The sequence below is a fragment of the Halichoerus grypus genome, chromosome 4, assembly GCF_964656455.1.
Source record: "Halichoerus grypus chromosome 4, mHalGry1.hap1.1, whole genome shotgun sequence".
In the NCBI taxonomy this organism is placed as follows: Eukaryota; Metazoa; Chordata; class Mammalia; order Carnivora; family Phocidae; genus Halichoerus; species Halichoerus grypus.
Window position 1 is genome coordinate 140572973 of NC_135715.1, and position 17354 is coordinate 140590326.

Sequence of the window (17354 nt, forward strand, 5' to 3'; positions counted from 1 at the left end):
GTTCTCTTCATTCACAGGACTTCAAGAATCCAGTCTTCGCTCCATCTTATCACCCTTTCTTATTTTCAGAGATAGCATTATGTAAGTGGGCTTTATCATATTACAGCGGACTTTAGCGTGATCCTATTCAAACTGCAATTTCATGCTCATTTTCTAGCTGTTCCTGACACCTGAGAATTCATTTCTTTCCAAGTGGAAATTGCTTTCCTTTCTTTCTTTCCTTTTTTTTTTCTTTTTTAAAATCATGACTCCTTTCTTGTCTCTTTCATTCAAACTATAGAAATGATCCCTGAAAGTATAGTCTTTTGTCTCTTTCATTCAATTTGTCCTTATCTGTCTCAGGATATTCCTATAGTAGGTTTAGCCCCGTAGACAAAGCGTACCTCTGCTCACTAGTCAGAAGCACAGTGAAAGTGATCAATGTGTCCTTATCAGACCAGATGTAGTAGAATAGCTTGTCTTTCCTTTTCTTTCTTTCTTTTTTTTTTTAAACACATAAAGGATCAGGTTATGTCAGTATTGATACTATAAGTTGCCAAGAAAGCAGTTAGGCCAAGAAGGGCATGCAAAAGGTGGCAGGGTTTTTTTTTTTGTTGTTGTTGTTATCAGAGTTGCAAATGAAAAGTCCCGTGTAAGAAGAATACTTACGCACGACGTTTAGGTTACAGGAAGTCTTAAAATCCTTAGCATCACAAGTGTATGTTTTAATATCCTCTGGGGTACAGCCGTGTATAATAAGTTTTCTGACCCTGCCATCAGCCACAATTTCATACTTCTTGCTTTTGAGAATTTCTGTCCCGTTTTTGAACCATTTCACCTTAGCATTTTCTCTGGATACTTCACACTCGAGGACTGCGGTGGCTTCTTCTTCGACCGTCTGGTCCTCAAGAGGCTTAGTGAACTCAATGGGGGGTTCTGAAAGAATCACACTAATTAGCCAAGGTAGTTTTCCTTTCCTTCTCCAAGACTTTGAGCACCTCCTCAACTTTCTTCTGATATTGCCAGGGCTTTTTCTGTTTTTAAATTGCATTTGTTAGTTTTGATTCCACTTAGATGCTTTCCTCTAATAATGATGTTTCATCATTATTTGTACATACAGAGGAAAGGTGTTGTTTTAAACAATATAAAACACCGAGGACATAGTAGCCAAGTCTTGGTTAATAAAGTGATAGATACCCAGTTTGATAATAATTCTTCCTCCAGCCGTTTATTGAAAGCAACATAAACGGGGGGACAGAAAGAGGAAGTAAAACATATTCTAGTCCATTTTGACTCTTTTTTTTTTAAAGTAGTTTTTGAACTATTTTGTTAGGCCAAAAAGTAAAATTTGGATATTTGGTGGATTTTAATGATCTGTGGTACTCAGCATAATTGAGAGTTGACATTATTTATGAACCTCTGCATTACACATATTTTTAAAAATAAGCCTTGTAATTACCTTTCACAAAAAGGTTGGCATGAGTTTTGAAATCTTTTGCTCTTAGTTGGACTTCTCCAGCATCTTCTAACTTTACGTCCCTCAGAGTAAGTGTATGAACTTTTCCTTCTGAACGTGGGACCACCTAGTTTTTTTGAAAAAAAAAAAAAAAAAACAGTACAGTTTAAGACTATATGAAACAGCAATTCAATACATACATAGGTACATTTAATTCACTTAGGTAAATAATTTGAAATAGTGCTTTCTAAGTTGTTTTATAATCATATATAGAGCACATATGCCTTTGAAAATGATTTTAACCAGTAGTTTGGAATCTTTTAAGAAAGTTTTAGGCTTTCTTAGTTACCCTTACATAATTATTAGGTGGCCTTTTATGTTGAAATGCCTAGCCAAATTTCTGTTTATACTTCTGTATATATATTTATATAGCTAGATAAGTATTTTCTTCCATTCTGCCACTGAATTTATATATATGATAGAACTTAGAAAAGCTAAATCATGAAAGGAAGGAAAAAATTACTGCATATAGTAAGCTGCAATATCATGATCTTAGAATATCAAGACAAATGCTGCGATCACTATTAATATTTGGGTGAGAAATTCTTGTTGTAAATGCAACCTTAGGTGGTTTGAAGAGGCAGTCTGTAGAAAAATGAATTGTCCGAAAGAATACACCACCTTGATATGGGCTGTCATTAGGTCCCATAATTGTGGCTTGCACAATTACAAATCAGGCTACAGACAGGGCCATCTTCACAGTAATGATGCTAAGACAAGGGCATGGCTATTAATATAACAACCTTAATAATTGAGAAAGGTCAAAAACACAATAAGGGAATACAAACAGGGGAAGGTGATTAAGATATGTCCTGCATCATAGCTACTTAATCAACATGATGCTTGAATGGGAAAAAAAATTTGTTTTTGTAATGGTGTTTCAAAATAAATTTTGGACTGTGAATTAGGGCTATTCTTTTAAAGTATTTCAGATTCCAATCCATCTACAGATATAGCTTATCAGTTTACACATTGTTTTATCATTTAAATTCCTCTGAGGCTGCTCTAGAATATTCTATTACCAAGAATTTGTCTCAGAACACAATGGTTCTCAATAAATAGCTCATATACAATGTACCTTGATTATGTAAGGAAAAACTAAGCTGAATTTTGTGGTGGTTTATGTTTGTAAGGATAATGTTAAGAAACTATCCTTTTAATATCGTTACCCTGTCATGGATACATATTGCTGTAATGGGCATTATGACTGTGACCAAGCTGTTAAAGTTTAAATTCATAATTATTAAAGGCCAATTAGGACTTATCAGTGCTTTCTCAGACTGATGGCTGAAGGGGGGGGGGGAAATCTCATTTTCTCTAAAATTTTCTTTTTTGATTTCCTATTCCCATCACCTGTATTTGTTTGATTGGTGTAGTTTTGGAGGCTAAACATTTTGCAAACTGAAGTTGAAAGGCCTGAATTAAATTGGTATTAGCAAGTTTGTTACGATAGATTTAAACAAAACCTGCAAAATGTAATAAATCACTTTATTAATCACAGTTATATTTAAGTTTTTTTTTTAAAAAAAGATTTTATTTATTTATTTGAGAGAGAGAACATTGGGGGGGGGGCAAAAGGAGAGGGAGAAACAGACACCCCACTAAGCAGGGAGCCTGATCCCAGGACCCTGACATCATGACCTGAGCTCAAGGCAGATGCTTAACCGACTGAGCTACTCAGGCGCCCCTCTTTCAGTTCTTTTAAAAAAAAAAAAAGAAAAAAAAAGAGACATATAAATAATACAAGAGCAAGTTTATAAACAGCTGAAGTATTTTGGATGGCTAAAGTAAAGAATTAAAATTCTTATGGCAAGAGAGACACAAGGAGGCCCCAGAGCATTGTAGTAAAGTGATCTTTTTTATTCCCAGAAAGAAGTTTAGTGACTATATATACATATATTTTAAATAAAAGAAATATGGATAAGTTTTTTAGGAATCTACATTTCAAATTAAAATAGAGTTTTTTACATTAGAACTAATGAGACTGATCTTTTAATAAAAAAAAGCTCTTAATTTGACCAAAAGATACTCAGTAGCAAAAGAATAATATTGTCCTTAAGCAGTGTTCCTCTATTGAAGTCTTGAGTTTACAAATGTCCAAAGGATCTTGAAAAGTCAACCAGTTCTCTGCATTTGGACATGAAAGCAATGAAACTACACTTCATAGGACAAATGTTCATTTCAAAAAAAAAAAAAGGAGCAAACTTGAAGGTGGAGAGGCCTCTATTGCCTAGTTCAGTATTTAGAAGACCTCCCTGCAGGGAAAGTGTCCTCACATGTAACTTAATTCTCATGCTGCCATTTGAATGCACAGCGGCTTTTTCTGTCCTTGGTAAAAAAGGAGACCGATTCGCCGTTACTGTCTTGTAGCAGGTGGACTTTGTCTGTTACTGAATTCCCCTTTAATCGCTCTGGTAGAATACTCGTTTTTTTTGTTTTACTACAGTCTTTCAAAGGCATTTGCCTTCTTATTAATTACTTCACTCAACTTTGTGGCTCTTTGTTACCTGAATCCCTTTTAAATTATATTCCTTCACCTCTTAAAAAGTTTGATTTGAAGCCTTGATGCCATCTTTGATATTATTTTTTAAATATTGAAAAAAAAAGTCCTAGAATAATATACTGCCTGTGCTTTATTTCCAACCTATGTTGGACATTCTCTGTAGGTTTTATTCCAAGAATTCAAAATTAATGGAGAATTATCAAGAGAATTTAAACAGACACACTGTTGTGGGGAGCAGAACAGATAGCTCAATTTAGGGAAATTATATTTTGGGTCTATCTGAATGGTCATTGCAGTTTTTACTTATGGCTAAAATTTTGGGCATAGATGAGCTAACACTGAGAGCTGGTTATTTCCTCAAACTTAATGTATATTTGCTCACACATGTGGATAACCTCAGAGCCCTCCTTCTTGTCACAACTGTCAGCTGCACTGTAAATAGTCCACTCGGCATTCCAGAATTTGCACAGCTCAAAGCACTTGAGGGTTAAAAATAGCTTTGTAGAAATGCTTGAAGAGCAAATCTGCCCAGAAGTTATCTCAACTACTTGATCAACTGCCTGAAATGGAATTTCCATCTTCTCTTCTTAATCCCCTTATATGCAGAACACTAGAGAGCACGGAGAGAATTAGTCACAAAACTTAATGTGGGCTGTTGTTACAAGACATCTGATCAGAAGGCCTTTTTGATCCCTCCTGTCTTCCAGTTAATCAAACAAACTATCACTGATAGCTAATGAGTGTTTGTCTTTTCCTCAAACAACAGAAAACCTTATCGTACTTAAAATTTTTATTTCCATTTCAATAAAAATACCATCAGGTTAAATCCAACAAAGATATGATGAATCTGCTTTATAATTTCAACAGAAATCAGGCTAGAGTAGGGAAGGGGAAGGGAAAAGTTGCGGAAGGGACATTAGAAAGAGCAAAGAACAAAGAACATACAGGTGAAGATGGAGAGCATGAGAGAAAAAGGAAGTGCAGGACATGGAAACCACACGCACGCTTTTTACCTTATCGCTAGGCTCAAGTTTCTTCCCTTTGAGATACCATTCCACCGGGATATCCTCATAAGAGAGCTCACAGTCGAAGGTGGCTGTCTCCCCTGCGGTCACTGTGACATCCTTCAGCGGCCTCAGAAGACCAATCACTCGTGCTTTACGAGAAGAAGGAAACAGCTCGGGATCACTCATTTTATAATTCCAAACGAATAAATACACTTAGTTATTAATCTTCGTGGTTGCTCTCTTCAAGAAGGAAAGAGCTGCAGGACTGGCCGCTGTTTTAACTCTCAGGTGAACGTGGCCCCTCGGTGCCGAGAAGGGGAGAGCTGGTGGCCAGAGGGTGGGTATTTGTAGGGGCCCTTCCGTTGTGATACACGAGGTCAGCAAGAAATCTGCGCTGCATCTGTCTCTCTGCCAGGCATCAAGTTCCTCTTGCTACATGTGGTATGTGACTTCCAAAATAACTAAGACTGTGATTGGGAGAGGACAGGGGCCCCGCGATCACATAGCCTGTCCATATCCATCAAACACTTTGCACCTTCCAAAAACGTTAGCCCACACAGCCCGTCTCCCTTCTTGAGTCTGACGTGCCCACACAGCCGAGTTTTTCTGTGGTGTTACAGTTGTACAGCCGTCGCGGGATGTGGGCTTTCAGAGTGCTGAGCTAGGTGCTCATTGCATGCATTACTACTTGGAATGGAAGGAGTACACAGCAGGAGAATATGACTTGCTTAATTTTCTTTTCTTCTGAGGGCAAGCAAGTTCACAGAAATTTCCAAAACCGTGGAATTTGAACCTTGTGTATAGTAGGATGTCAAAGAAGTAAATACAAGAAAGCCAGTTTCTGGACTTCAATAATGTTTTCTAACTAATTAAGTAATTCCAATTAACGTTACATTCATTTTCTGCAAAACCACATCCTCTCTTTTCACCAGACACACATCCAACTTACGTTTCACTCGGAGGTGGGCACTAGATTTCGCATTGGCAGCTTGGAAATCCACCCCACCCGTCTGGTCCAAGCGGCAGTTGTGCAAAATCAGGAAGTGCATTTTGCCTTCTTCCTTGATCTCACAATCCTGTGCCAAGAGAGAAAAAAGGTTTCGTAGGAAACAATCTCTGATATTTTTTCTGAGGCCATCCTAGCTTAATGAAAGGAACGTTACAAATAACTAGTGAGGAGATTTGATGTAATTTTGAGCTCTTTTTCGTGAAATAAAGTTTGCAGGTACTATCAGAAAGCATGATGTATTCTACCTGTATAATTCGGAACCAACTAGCAGCGTCGCAGGGTATCTACTACCTTATACCACCTGGATCAAAAAGAAGGCAAGTGTGCCTGTCTGTGCGCATTTGTAGATCCTAGTATCTCTTTTTGGCTTAAGGTCTGATAGAGAACCCGATACCATATTTTAAATTTGTAGATCCTAGTATCTCTCTTTGGCTTAAGGTCTGATAGAGAACCCGATACCATGTTTTAAATTTGTAGATCCTAGTATCTCTCTTTGGCTTAAGGTCTGATAGAGAACCCGAGATCATGTTTTAAATGCCCTGCACGCATTCTGACTCTTTGCCTGTCCTTTTTTATTTCACACAGTGCCTCTAGGTGTTGACAAGTTCAGATATAGCCTCACAGGTGTCTGGAGTAGTGCCTCTCCCTTGAGTTTCCAGTTGGCATGGATATCCTCCTCAGAGATTTCAGTTTCAAAGCGGGCCGTCTCAGTCTCCATCACCTCCACACTGTGCAGCGGCCGCACCAGCTTGATCTCCCGATCTAGAAAAGGGAAGGGGCAGCTTGCGTCATTAGCCTCTGGCAGAAATAATGCCGACGGCTTCAAGAGTGGAACTCATGGAAATCCCCTCACCTTCAATGTTAAGCTTTCCTGAGGTCTTATCTGTCCCACAGTCACAGGTATACTGTCCAATATCTGATTTCAAGGCTTTCTTTAGGATGAGTATGCGCTTCTTGCCATCTGCCTTAATAACAACATTTTTAGATGGCTTTATTTCCTTCCCATCCTTAAACCATTTCACTGGTGCGTCTGCTTTACTAATTTCACACTGTAGAATCACTTCGTCTTTCTCTACACCAGTGTAATCTTGAAGTTTTCCAGTAAAGTATGGATCTCCCTCTGCAAGTAAAGAGTAAGTGAAAATGTTTCATTAACCACCAAGGAAATGCAATCCCTGGGAAAGTTCAAGAGGCTGCTCGCAGAGTTCTGAGCATATTTTTAAAATTGTACCAAGCTTTCACTTATTTAACATGTTTATGTTCAGAAGTTCTCTATATGTTAGAAAGGGAACCAGTGCATGTGATTTATCAAGAACTAATCATCCATCTATCTTACATTTTGATGTATGTTATTGATAGTAGTTTGAAAGACACTAAGAAATTTAGCTTCAAATATAATGACTTGTTCCTTCATGACTCAGCTAAATTTCTAATTCCTTTGCGAATCCATTATGTCCACCTGAAGCTTTCAGATTCACACTATTAGTTTTTCTTATATCAATAGTTTGCCATTAATAGTTTCTATATATGTTAGACTTCATATGTAATCTGCTTGATATTAAGGGGCCAAGAAAAATAATGACTTTTATGAATGTAACTTCTGTGCTTCCTCTCTTACTAGAAGTTTGAAAACACTTTCCTGAAATAATTTTGATAAAATGAGGAGATGGGAAGTATTTATAACCCTATTTTAAACATGACAGAGCTCAATAATTAAGAGTTTTATTTCTGATCTGAACTGGCTATTTTGTGAGCTTGAGTCTTCATTACTTGAGAGTCCTCATATTTTTAGGTAAAAATATTTTAGGAAGACACCTGATAAGGACAGGGGCTGCTTTCGTGCAATATAACCCTTAGAAGATAATTTTATATGATAGATAACTCCACAAATTTCTGCTGAGTTTAATGTAATAAATAGAAAAAAAGCACCTACCAAGCACAGTGAGTTTAGCTTCTGAACTTAGCCCCATAGCTTCCACTTTAATTTGAGAGGTATCATCAATAGAGAGGTCTTTGAATGTGATGGAATGAGTCTTCCCTTCATCGTCCATCCAGACCGACCTGCTGGTGTGCAGGCGCTGGTCGTTCTTGAACCACTTAACCCTGATGTTATCATGGGACAGCTCCACAGTGAACACGGCACTCTCCCTCTCTTTGGCTGTTACGTCCTTGAGTGGGGTGAGGAATTTGAGTCGGATTCCTATCCAGAAAAGAAAACCTCATTAATTCCCGCCCTTTAGGAGGAACTATAAAAATAAAAGCAAAAAAAAAAAAAAAAAAAAAAATTAAAAGGGGTCTATTTCATAAAGAATATTTACCTTCAATGATCAGTTTGGCACTTGTGTGTTTATCTTCGGCTTCAAACATGTATTTTCCTTCATCTTCAAAAGCAGTGGACTTGATCACCAGGGAATGTTTAGTGCCATCCTTTATAAGCTCAACTTTGTCATCGCCTGTGATTTCCTGGGTTCCTTTCAGCCAACGGAATGTTTTGGGCTCCCTCGACACTTCGCACTCAAACTTAGCCTCATCTTTCTCAAAGACTTTAATGTCACTGAGAGGCGTGATGAAGATGAGTGGCAGTTCTGCAAAGAGAAGACGGGGTGGATGAAACCAGATTATGCTTCCGTTCATGACCCCCAGTCAGCTCAGGGTCTCAAAGTCTTGCAAAGAAAATAACAAAAGAGTGGCTGAAAGGCAGAGCATACCTTTCACTTTCAGATTGGCTGCAGATTTGGCGTTGGCGGCCTGGAAGGAGACCTTCCCTGTCATATCCAGCTGGCAGTTATAAAGGACCAGAATATGCTTCTTCCCATCTTCAATGATCTCACAGTCCTATTCGGAGAGGTAGAAGAAGGACAGAGCAAGAAGAACATCATTGTCATAACTGGTGATTCCTACCAATCATCAAGACATTTTGGTCCCGAAGTCTATCTTTTTTCACCCCAAACAACCAAGCAAGCAAGCCCCTGCCTGTGTGATTGGATGATCTTGACTTACAGGGGAAGCAGTTAAAGGCTCTCCTTTTAACTTCCACTGGCCATGAACATCCGGTTCAGAAAGTTCAATTTCAAAGCGAGCTGTTTCACCGACAAACAATTCTACTCCGTACAGAGGTTTTTCCACTTTTATTAGTCGAGCTGAAAGTACAGAGTTTCGTAAGGATGACTGAACAAATACACTGCGTGTGTGGGTAGGGTGAGTTGAAAAATTCTGAGCAACTCACCTTCAACGTTAAGATTTGCTTTTGTCTGGTCAGTGCCGCAGTCACACATGTATTCGCCTTTATCTTTAAGGTCTGCCTTTTTTATTTTTAGGGTGCGGCGCAGGCCGTCCGTCTTGATAGAGTATTTTGTTGAAGGTACAATCTCTTCGCCATCTTTGAACCATTTCACTGGCACGTCTTTGCTCACTTCACACTTCAGAATAATCTCATCCTTCTCAACTCCAGTTTTGTCGTGTAATTTCACAGTGAAGTAGGGATCGGCCTCTGGAAAAGCCAGTCAACAGATCATCAGGAGAACGTGAAGATTAAAGTTTACTGGAATCACAAGTGGCAAAATATTCAACAACCACCCCCTCTCTCCATCCCCAAACTGGCTATCCAGTCATTGTTGGTCATGCTTACCTAAGACCTTCAGGTTTGCTGTGGAGCTCAGGTCCTTAACTTGAGCTTTTATCTGGGATATATCATCCAGGGTCACTTCTCTCATTTCCAGTTTGTGAGTCTTGCCCTCAGATGAGATGAGTATGGTTCTGCTCGTGTGGAGTTTGGCATCATTTTTGAACCAGACTACATGCATCTTTTCATGAGAAAGCTCACACATGAAAATTGCTGTTTCGCCTTCTTTCACTGTTTGGTCTTCAAGAGGCGATATGAATTTCAACCTTATACCTGCAGTGTAAGCGTGAAGAATGTGCTTAGAAACACAGTTTACCTTCAGAAATAGTCCACTCTAAACTGCCAAGGTCAAAAGGATCCATTTCGCATAGCATTTATTTATTCACCTTTTCAAGTAGGATCTATCCTCCATTAAAAAAAAATTAAGGGGCTTCTTTTGGTGACGATGTGACAGTAAAGTTGTGGTGCCCACTGTCACTTATCCCTATTAGAACTTGGTGTTTGTGGCATAAATCTTGAGAGTTGGCTTTTCTTTTTGTAATGCAAGTACCTGACTTCAGTTTTGCGTGCTAAGCATCCACCTCAGAGATGGCCATCTTGAGTAAACACATTGCCAGCCACAGGCTAGATCAGCAGCCAGGCTGGGCCCCTCCCCACCATGCCCCACAGGCTCCACTGTTTCTGAGACCTTGGTTGATTTTGATAACTGACCACTTGGGCAGCTTGTTTTTTTTCTTCCCTCACTTTAATGTCCTGCTCTTATGTTTTAAATTCACAACAAAGAGTGAGCCAATAAAACCATAGACCCCTACCCTCAACCTCAATAAAAGCGGAACCCCAGGCCCGCTCTCTACCTCTCACCCCCTCCTCCAAAAAAAAAAAAAAAAAAACCCAAAAAACAAAAAACAAAACCCAAAACCAAAACCAAAAACACCCTGGCTCTGTGGCCCCAGGTGTGCTGCGTAATTTCCAGGTCCTATAAGTAATAAACCTGTCTCTTTCAAAGTTCCCTGATGGTTACTGCTGAGGGCATCTTGCAATCATAATAAGACTCACAACGGCTGGTCCAGCCACAACACTGGTTATTGATAGGCTGAGAATGGCACACACAGCATTCTATCTTTAAAGTCATATGTTTGTGTGCTTACATGTGGGATACTATATCCAGATCTCATAAACTCTTACCTGTAACAAATAATCGTGCCGAGCTCTTCTTGCCCTCCACCTCAGCAGTATAGACCCCTTCATCGTTAAACTGAGAATCATTGATAACAAGAATGTGTTTCTTTCCATCAGCAATGATATCAAACTTATCAGATGCCTTGATTATATCAGGTCCTTTAGACCATATCACATTTGCCTCTCGAGTGAGGACACATTCAAATCGAGCCTGTCGCCTTTCTGGAACAGTGACGTCCTTCAGGGGCACAGCAAAGTCAAGTTCAATTTCTGAAAATCAAATGTTAAGAGTGAGGTTTCCAGAATGCACAGGGCTGTGAAATGAAGTCAAGTCCACCCCATGCGTTCTAAAGGCCATACCTTTCACTGTCAGAATGGCAGTGGTAAATGCATTAAGTGCCTGGTAAAGGACTTCCCCAGCTTGGTCCAGTTTGACTTTGTGCAAAGTTAAGAAGCGTTTTCCACCTTCCGCTTTGATTTCACAGGTCTGAAAAACAACGGTCTTGGTTAGCATTTGAATGAGATAAGTTCCAGAGAGGAGAAATGTTTCAGATCCACATATGTCTACGGATGTCCTAAAAATTACTACTAATAAAAATGAGTAAACATGTCTAGCCATGAAATATTAAAAAAATCACTGGAGCTGTCCCCAAATAGTGCATCAGAGTTCTTCCCCTCTTTGAGACTTTAGAATCTTGAAAGAACTTCATCGTCATTGAACCAAATCTGAATGTCAACCTGAAGATAGAATGTGGATATTTTACATGACCGGCAACTTAAAATGGGAAATGACTCACAGGTGAGGGCCGAAGAAGTTCTCCCTTCAGTTTCCACTGTCCAGGAATGTCTGCCTCTGAGATTTCTGCATCAAAGCTTGCGCTTTCCTTCTCATAAATGGTAACATCCTCTATTGGTTTAAGCAATTCAACTTCACGCTCTGTATTGGTCAGGGATGAAAAATCATAATGCTTTAAACAATCTAACAATGCTTTGCTTTCTTTCCTATTTTTTTTTCTTTGTTTGGTGTGTTATTTTGCCTTCTTTACACACAAAACTTATCTTTTTAGGATATAAGGAAAGACTTTTATACCTCCAAGTGTCAGCTTTGCGGGGTATCTTTTCCCTTCAATTTCCACTGCATATTCATCAATATCTTCTGGTGTAGCATTCTTGACTTTGAGGAATAGTTGTTTTCCTTCTCTTACTATCTCAGTCTTATCATTCGGTTCCATGGGGATTTCATCATATCCTTTGAACCACTTAATGTTTGGAGTTTCCTTTGCTATAATGCAGGAAAAAACAGCCGTCCCCTTTGGTTTCACATGCTGATCTCGGATAGGTTTCACCAGCCAGTCTCTGATGACTTCTGCATGAAAATAAGGTCAGAAAAAAGAGTCATGACCTGAACAAGTAATAGAAATAACTTCCTTAGTAAATTTCAGAAATAGAAAAAAATTCTCAAAACTGGATATAATTAACTTGCTATGATGGGTTGATATTCCCCTGTCTTAGATAAGGTACAAGGCTGGGAAATAAAATTCTCTCTTCCGTTTTGTTAATATAATAACAAGAAATTCTCTCTTCCTTTTGCTAATATAATAATAATAATAAGAATATACTAGTAAGTATAATAAGCAGAACACAATTTCCAGCCAAGTACTAACCGACTACTTTGACGCAGGATGAACATTCCAGGTTGTTGGCATTTTCCACAGTAACCGTGTATGTTCCAGCATCGTGGTCATCTGTGTCATTGATGGTCAGGGCTCGCAACAAGCCAATGACTCCGGGCACAATTTTGCCAGGTTTCTCCACCACAATCTTCCCATCCTTCCTCCAGACCACGTCACGCTCTTTGTTTAACTCACAGCTCAAGTACAGCGGCTGTCCTTTGACCACTGTGACTTCCTCTTCAAGTGTTTTTACGAAACGCACAGGAAGTTCTGTGGAGAATTTCAGTATTAAAAATCTGCAAAGACTTTTCAATATACATACAATCTCTTCAATGATAGAAAACTTGGAAATGAGAGATTTTGGCTCAAGTTACAACAAAAATTGCTAATGAGATTTGTTGTGTTAAAGTTTAATAGGGATCGTATTCAGCAGACTGGAAATTACCTTCTACAACAAGTTTAGCTGTGGAGGTCTTTTCCTTATTTCCCAAACGTAAAACACAGGTGTATTCGCCGGCATCGGAAAGCTGGACATCCATGATATGCAGCTTTCTGTCTTTACCATCTGCGATGAATCTGTGCTTTGGGCTCTCACGGATATTGCTACCATCTTTCATCCAGCTTGTAATTGCAGTGGAGGGGGAGACTAAACATTCAAAGATGGCAGAAGACCCCACTGACTCTGCTTCAGTCAAGACGATGTCTTTGATTTCTGTCACAAACTTCAGGGGCACAGCCTTTAGCTGGTAAGTGAATGGGGCTTCATCAGGAGGCTTCTCTCCACCACTTCCTGGTCTTAACTTTTTCCTTTCAGCTTCTATTGGTGATGGAGTCTTTTTGGCGACACCTAATTCAAAAGAAAGTTAAACATTGATTTTGCATTTTCAGAAGGGTCAGAAGCACATACTTGGCTGCCTGCTGGAACAAACCAGTGATAGAGCAACTTGAAGACAAGAACAGAAAATTAAAGACTAGGCAAATTGAAAGGCCAATTGAATTTATACTGCCTTCTTTCAGATAGGAAAATGAGATAGCATAGGAATCCATGAATAAGAAATGTTCTTCATTTTCTCAAGTTTTAAACCCGAATATAAAATGTTCCAATTCGGGTCTAATTATTTTATCTGTCCTGTATAAATATCATGTATATGAGGAATGAAGCTAAGAATTTATAGGGTTCGTTATGCTAAAATATAGTTGGTTATACATAATACCCACTTGGATAATATTAGAGGTATATTACTTGAAATGTCAGAAGCCATATTAGTTTTATCAGAATCAATTAGGAATAATAAAGATTGTTATAAATTTTGAAACTTTTTTCCCCCTTGAATGTAAAGTTTCCCAGGGTGAAAGGTTACAATTTAGGTGCAGGGAAATGACTGTTACCTTTGATGGGACCTTTTGGCTTGGCAGCCTCCTCTTTAGGTGCTTTGGCTTCTGAAATAAAAAGAAAACTCAGCATTTAAACAGTTTTCAGGTCCATTTTATGCTTAGTAGTAAACCATGCAGGGTGAGTCATGTTCTTTGTTATAAATATTAATGCATGAGGAGAAATTGGATTTATTTATATGGCTTCCATGGAGAATACTTGGATATTTCCAAGAAGGCATATTTTGATCAGTATCATTCTGGTCAATGATGTGACCAAGCTAAATTACCAACATATTTAGGATTAAAAAATTACTTTCAGCAAGTGCCCTTATTCTTCTGTTTCTGGGAGAAGGCTTATTACTCTTGCCTTATGAGGAAGTTTAACTCTTGCCTAGCTATGCAAAAGATTTTATATATTTATGTATGTGTTGGTTAAGTGAACCTAGGAAAGAAGTTTCTATCAACAAGGAGTCAATGTAGGAAAAAGAAAAATGGCCCAGAAATTACCAAAAGCCAATTTTTTTTTAAATTGGGCAGACAAATCCATAAAGATTAAGGAAAGAGAAGGGGTCTATGTGCTACACACATATGGATTCCTTTGAAGATTTCCCTTAGACAATGAACTAAGGCAGAAGCAAGGCAGTTCCTACATTTAGAGTTTAATGAAATTATTAATGTGGGGCAGTACAAACTGCAGAACCAGCTCTCTAGCTTCAGCCCCTGGGAATGTGAGAAAAGCTTTATTTTTACACATACTTAATTAGTTCAACGGCAGTTATTATCCTTTTCTGAGCTAATGAAAGGTATCACACATTGAAATTATAAAACTTTAACAGAACAATGTCCAAATCATAAATATCAGTGACAAAATATATTAACAAAAATATTAAAGTTGAACTATAGCCCAAAGAATATAATATATGGTCTCATGTCATTAAACACAATAAAATTTTAAATATCTCCATAGTGCTTACTATGCGCCAGGCACTGTGCTGTTTTACCTATATTTAGTCCTTATAATAATCCTATAGGCAGATATAATTATTAATCTGATTTTACAGAGTAGGAAATTAAAACTTAAAGAGATTAAATAACTAGCCAAGGATCAAATAATCAGGACATGTATTTATCAATGATCAATACATATCAAATCAGTTTTGGTTTTGAGATTATCATCTAAGTGATGAACTAATAGTTCATGTACAACTCCCAAGTATCTTAAGTTTATACCTGAGATAGTTAATATCACTGAGTTAGTACATTTAAGGAAGTTATTATTGACCTAGATTCTTATATTGATTTAAAGGCTGAACTATGCAGTCTTTTTTTGGTCTCTCTCCTTTTTCTTATGGTAAAATCAACCTAACATAAAATTTATCATTTTGGCCATCTTAGAGTATACAATTCAGTTGCATTAAGTACATTCACAATTTGCAATCATCAACACTATCCATTTCCAGAACTTTTTCATTTTGTTAATATGCAGTCTTTAAAAAAAGAACACAAACAAACAAAAAATGACAAATGATTCCTACAGGGCATATGGGAAATTTGAATATCCACAGGCTACCTATATGTGTATCCTGAGAGTGTCTGTCTTCTTAGTTTTCATCAGCCTTGAACATATTCATTACTTAATTTCAAAAGCATATAAAGCAATGATACTTTGAAGGAATGCGTATTCCAATCAAAACACAGTGTGTACCCACGGGTGAGAGATTACATTGGGAAAGGACATCAGAGGAAGAAAATTTAATCAAGAATTTATTACCCACCCCCCCAGTTGATGATGCCTGTTTCAACAAAAGAGGGCTTGCATTTTAATGAAGGATGAAAACTTTTATTAAGCCACTAAAACAAACAAACAAAAAGAAAACTACAGAATAACTACCTGCTTTCTTTCCAACCACAGGCACCGTCACCGGGGCAGCGATTGGGGTGGGTGCGGGCTCCACGGGAGGTGGTTTGATTATTTTCACTTCTGTAGAGAGATGTCCTTTGCATTAATATATCCATTCGTCTCTGCCTAAAATCTCATTTGGTGGCCTATTTGCCTTTTCTGATGTAACTTTGAAATTTTCAAATCACTAGTTTTTCAGAGAATAACATATTCTAACTATAGCATGATCTATATACAGTATAATGTAATAATATATTCAATATATTGCAATATATTTAATTATATTGAGTAAAAAAATCATATAATCTAAAAATATATTGGGACATTATAAATCATCTGATGCATGCCGACTTTTACTTCCTTTTTTAAAATAACTATATATTTGTTAAAACACACACACATACACACACACACACACACACACACAGAGGCTCAAAATGGTGTCGCTTAGACCAAGTTCCCAAAATGGAACTTAACACCCAGTCTAATTGCAGTTTCAGCCTCCCTAAACACATGTGGCCTTAACTGGTCAGCCCGCAAATTTTTCTTTCCATCAGCACCAACAAGTCTGTTGGTTCCTCTCCATCCCCCAAAGAACGAATGAAATAATCTACATGATAAAAAAAAAAAAAAACCCGCTTTTTCCTCTAGCAGACAACCTCCTCTACAACAATCCTTGTCTTTTGCTCATGACTTTCCTGTCCTCACCCTCTGTCTATAAAAACCTTCCATTTTGTATTAACTCCTTGAATTGACTATTTGCTAGACAGGGTGCTGCCCCTTTCATGAATTGTTTAGTAAAGCCAATTAGATCTTCACATTTGCTTGGTTGAATTTTGTTATTTGACACATTCTTTGTAAGAAGCATGAAGGATTTCCCTGATGCCAAGGGATGTTGAGCACTTTTTCATGTGATAAAGAAGATGTGGTACACACACACACACACACACACACACACACACACACACACACAATGGAATATTATGCAGCCATCAAAAGGAATGAAATCTTGCCATTTGCAACGACGTGGATGGAACTGGAGGTTATTATGCTGAGAGAAATAAGTCAATCAGAAAGACATGTATCATATAACCTCACTGATATGAGGAATTCTTAATCTCAGGAAACAAACTGAGGGTTGCTGGAGTGGTGGGGGGTGGGAGGGATGGGGTGGCTGGGTGATAGACATTGGGGAGGGTATGTGCTATGGTGAGTGCTGTGAATTGTGTAAGACTGTTGAATCACAGACCTGTACCTCTGAAACAAATAATACATTATATGTTAAAAAAAAAAAAAAAAAAGAAGAAGAAGAAGAAGACAGCAGAAAGGGAAAAATGAAGGGGGGAGAAATCGGAAGGGGAGACGAACCATGAGAGACTATGGACTCTGAGAAACAAACTGAGGGTTCTAGAGGGGAGGGGGATGGGGGGATGGGTTAGCCTGGTGATGGGTATTAAAAAGGGCACGTTCTGCATGGAGCACTGGGTGTTATACGCAAACAATGAATCATGGAACACTACATCAAGAACTAATGATGTAATGTATGGTGATTAACATAACATAATAAAATAAAAAAGACAAAAAGGATTTAA

The 17354-nt window shown here is 38.1% G+C and overlaps 1 protein-coding gene across 1 annotated transcript in view; it reads right to left on the reverse strand.

The window, feature by feature from the left end:
• Nucleotides 1-17354, reverse strand: part of TTN (titin) — a 274297-nt gene that overhangs the window by 97474 nt on the left and 159469 nt on the right. Inside the window, 20 exon segments of the mRNA XM_078071037.1 lie at nucleotides 649-915; nucleotides 1439-1562; nucleotides 5012-5154; nucleotides 5955-6081; nucleotides 6637-6776; nucleotides 6868-7134; nucleotides 7948-8214; nucleotides 8333-8599; nucleotides 8723-8849; nucleotides 9015-9154; nucleotides 9241-9504; nucleotides 9643-9909; nucleotides 10822-11085; nucleotides 11176-11302; nucleotides 11613-11752; nucleotides 11906-12181; nucleotides 12480-12758; nucleotides 12934-13335; nucleotides 13878-13928; nucleotides 15754-15843. Of these exon segments, the coding sequence (XP_077927163.1) occupies nucleotides 649-915; nucleotides 1439-1562; nucleotides 5012-5154; nucleotides 5955-6081; nucleotides 6637-6776; nucleotides 6868-7134; nucleotides 7948-8214; nucleotides 8333-8599; nucleotides 8723-8849; nucleotides 9015-9154; nucleotides 9241-9504; nucleotides 9643-9909; nucleotides 10822-11085; nucleotides 11176-11302; nucleotides 11613-11752; nucleotides 11906-12181; nucleotides 12480-12758; nucleotides 12934-13335; nucleotides 13878-13928; nucleotides 15754-15843 (4029 nt within the window).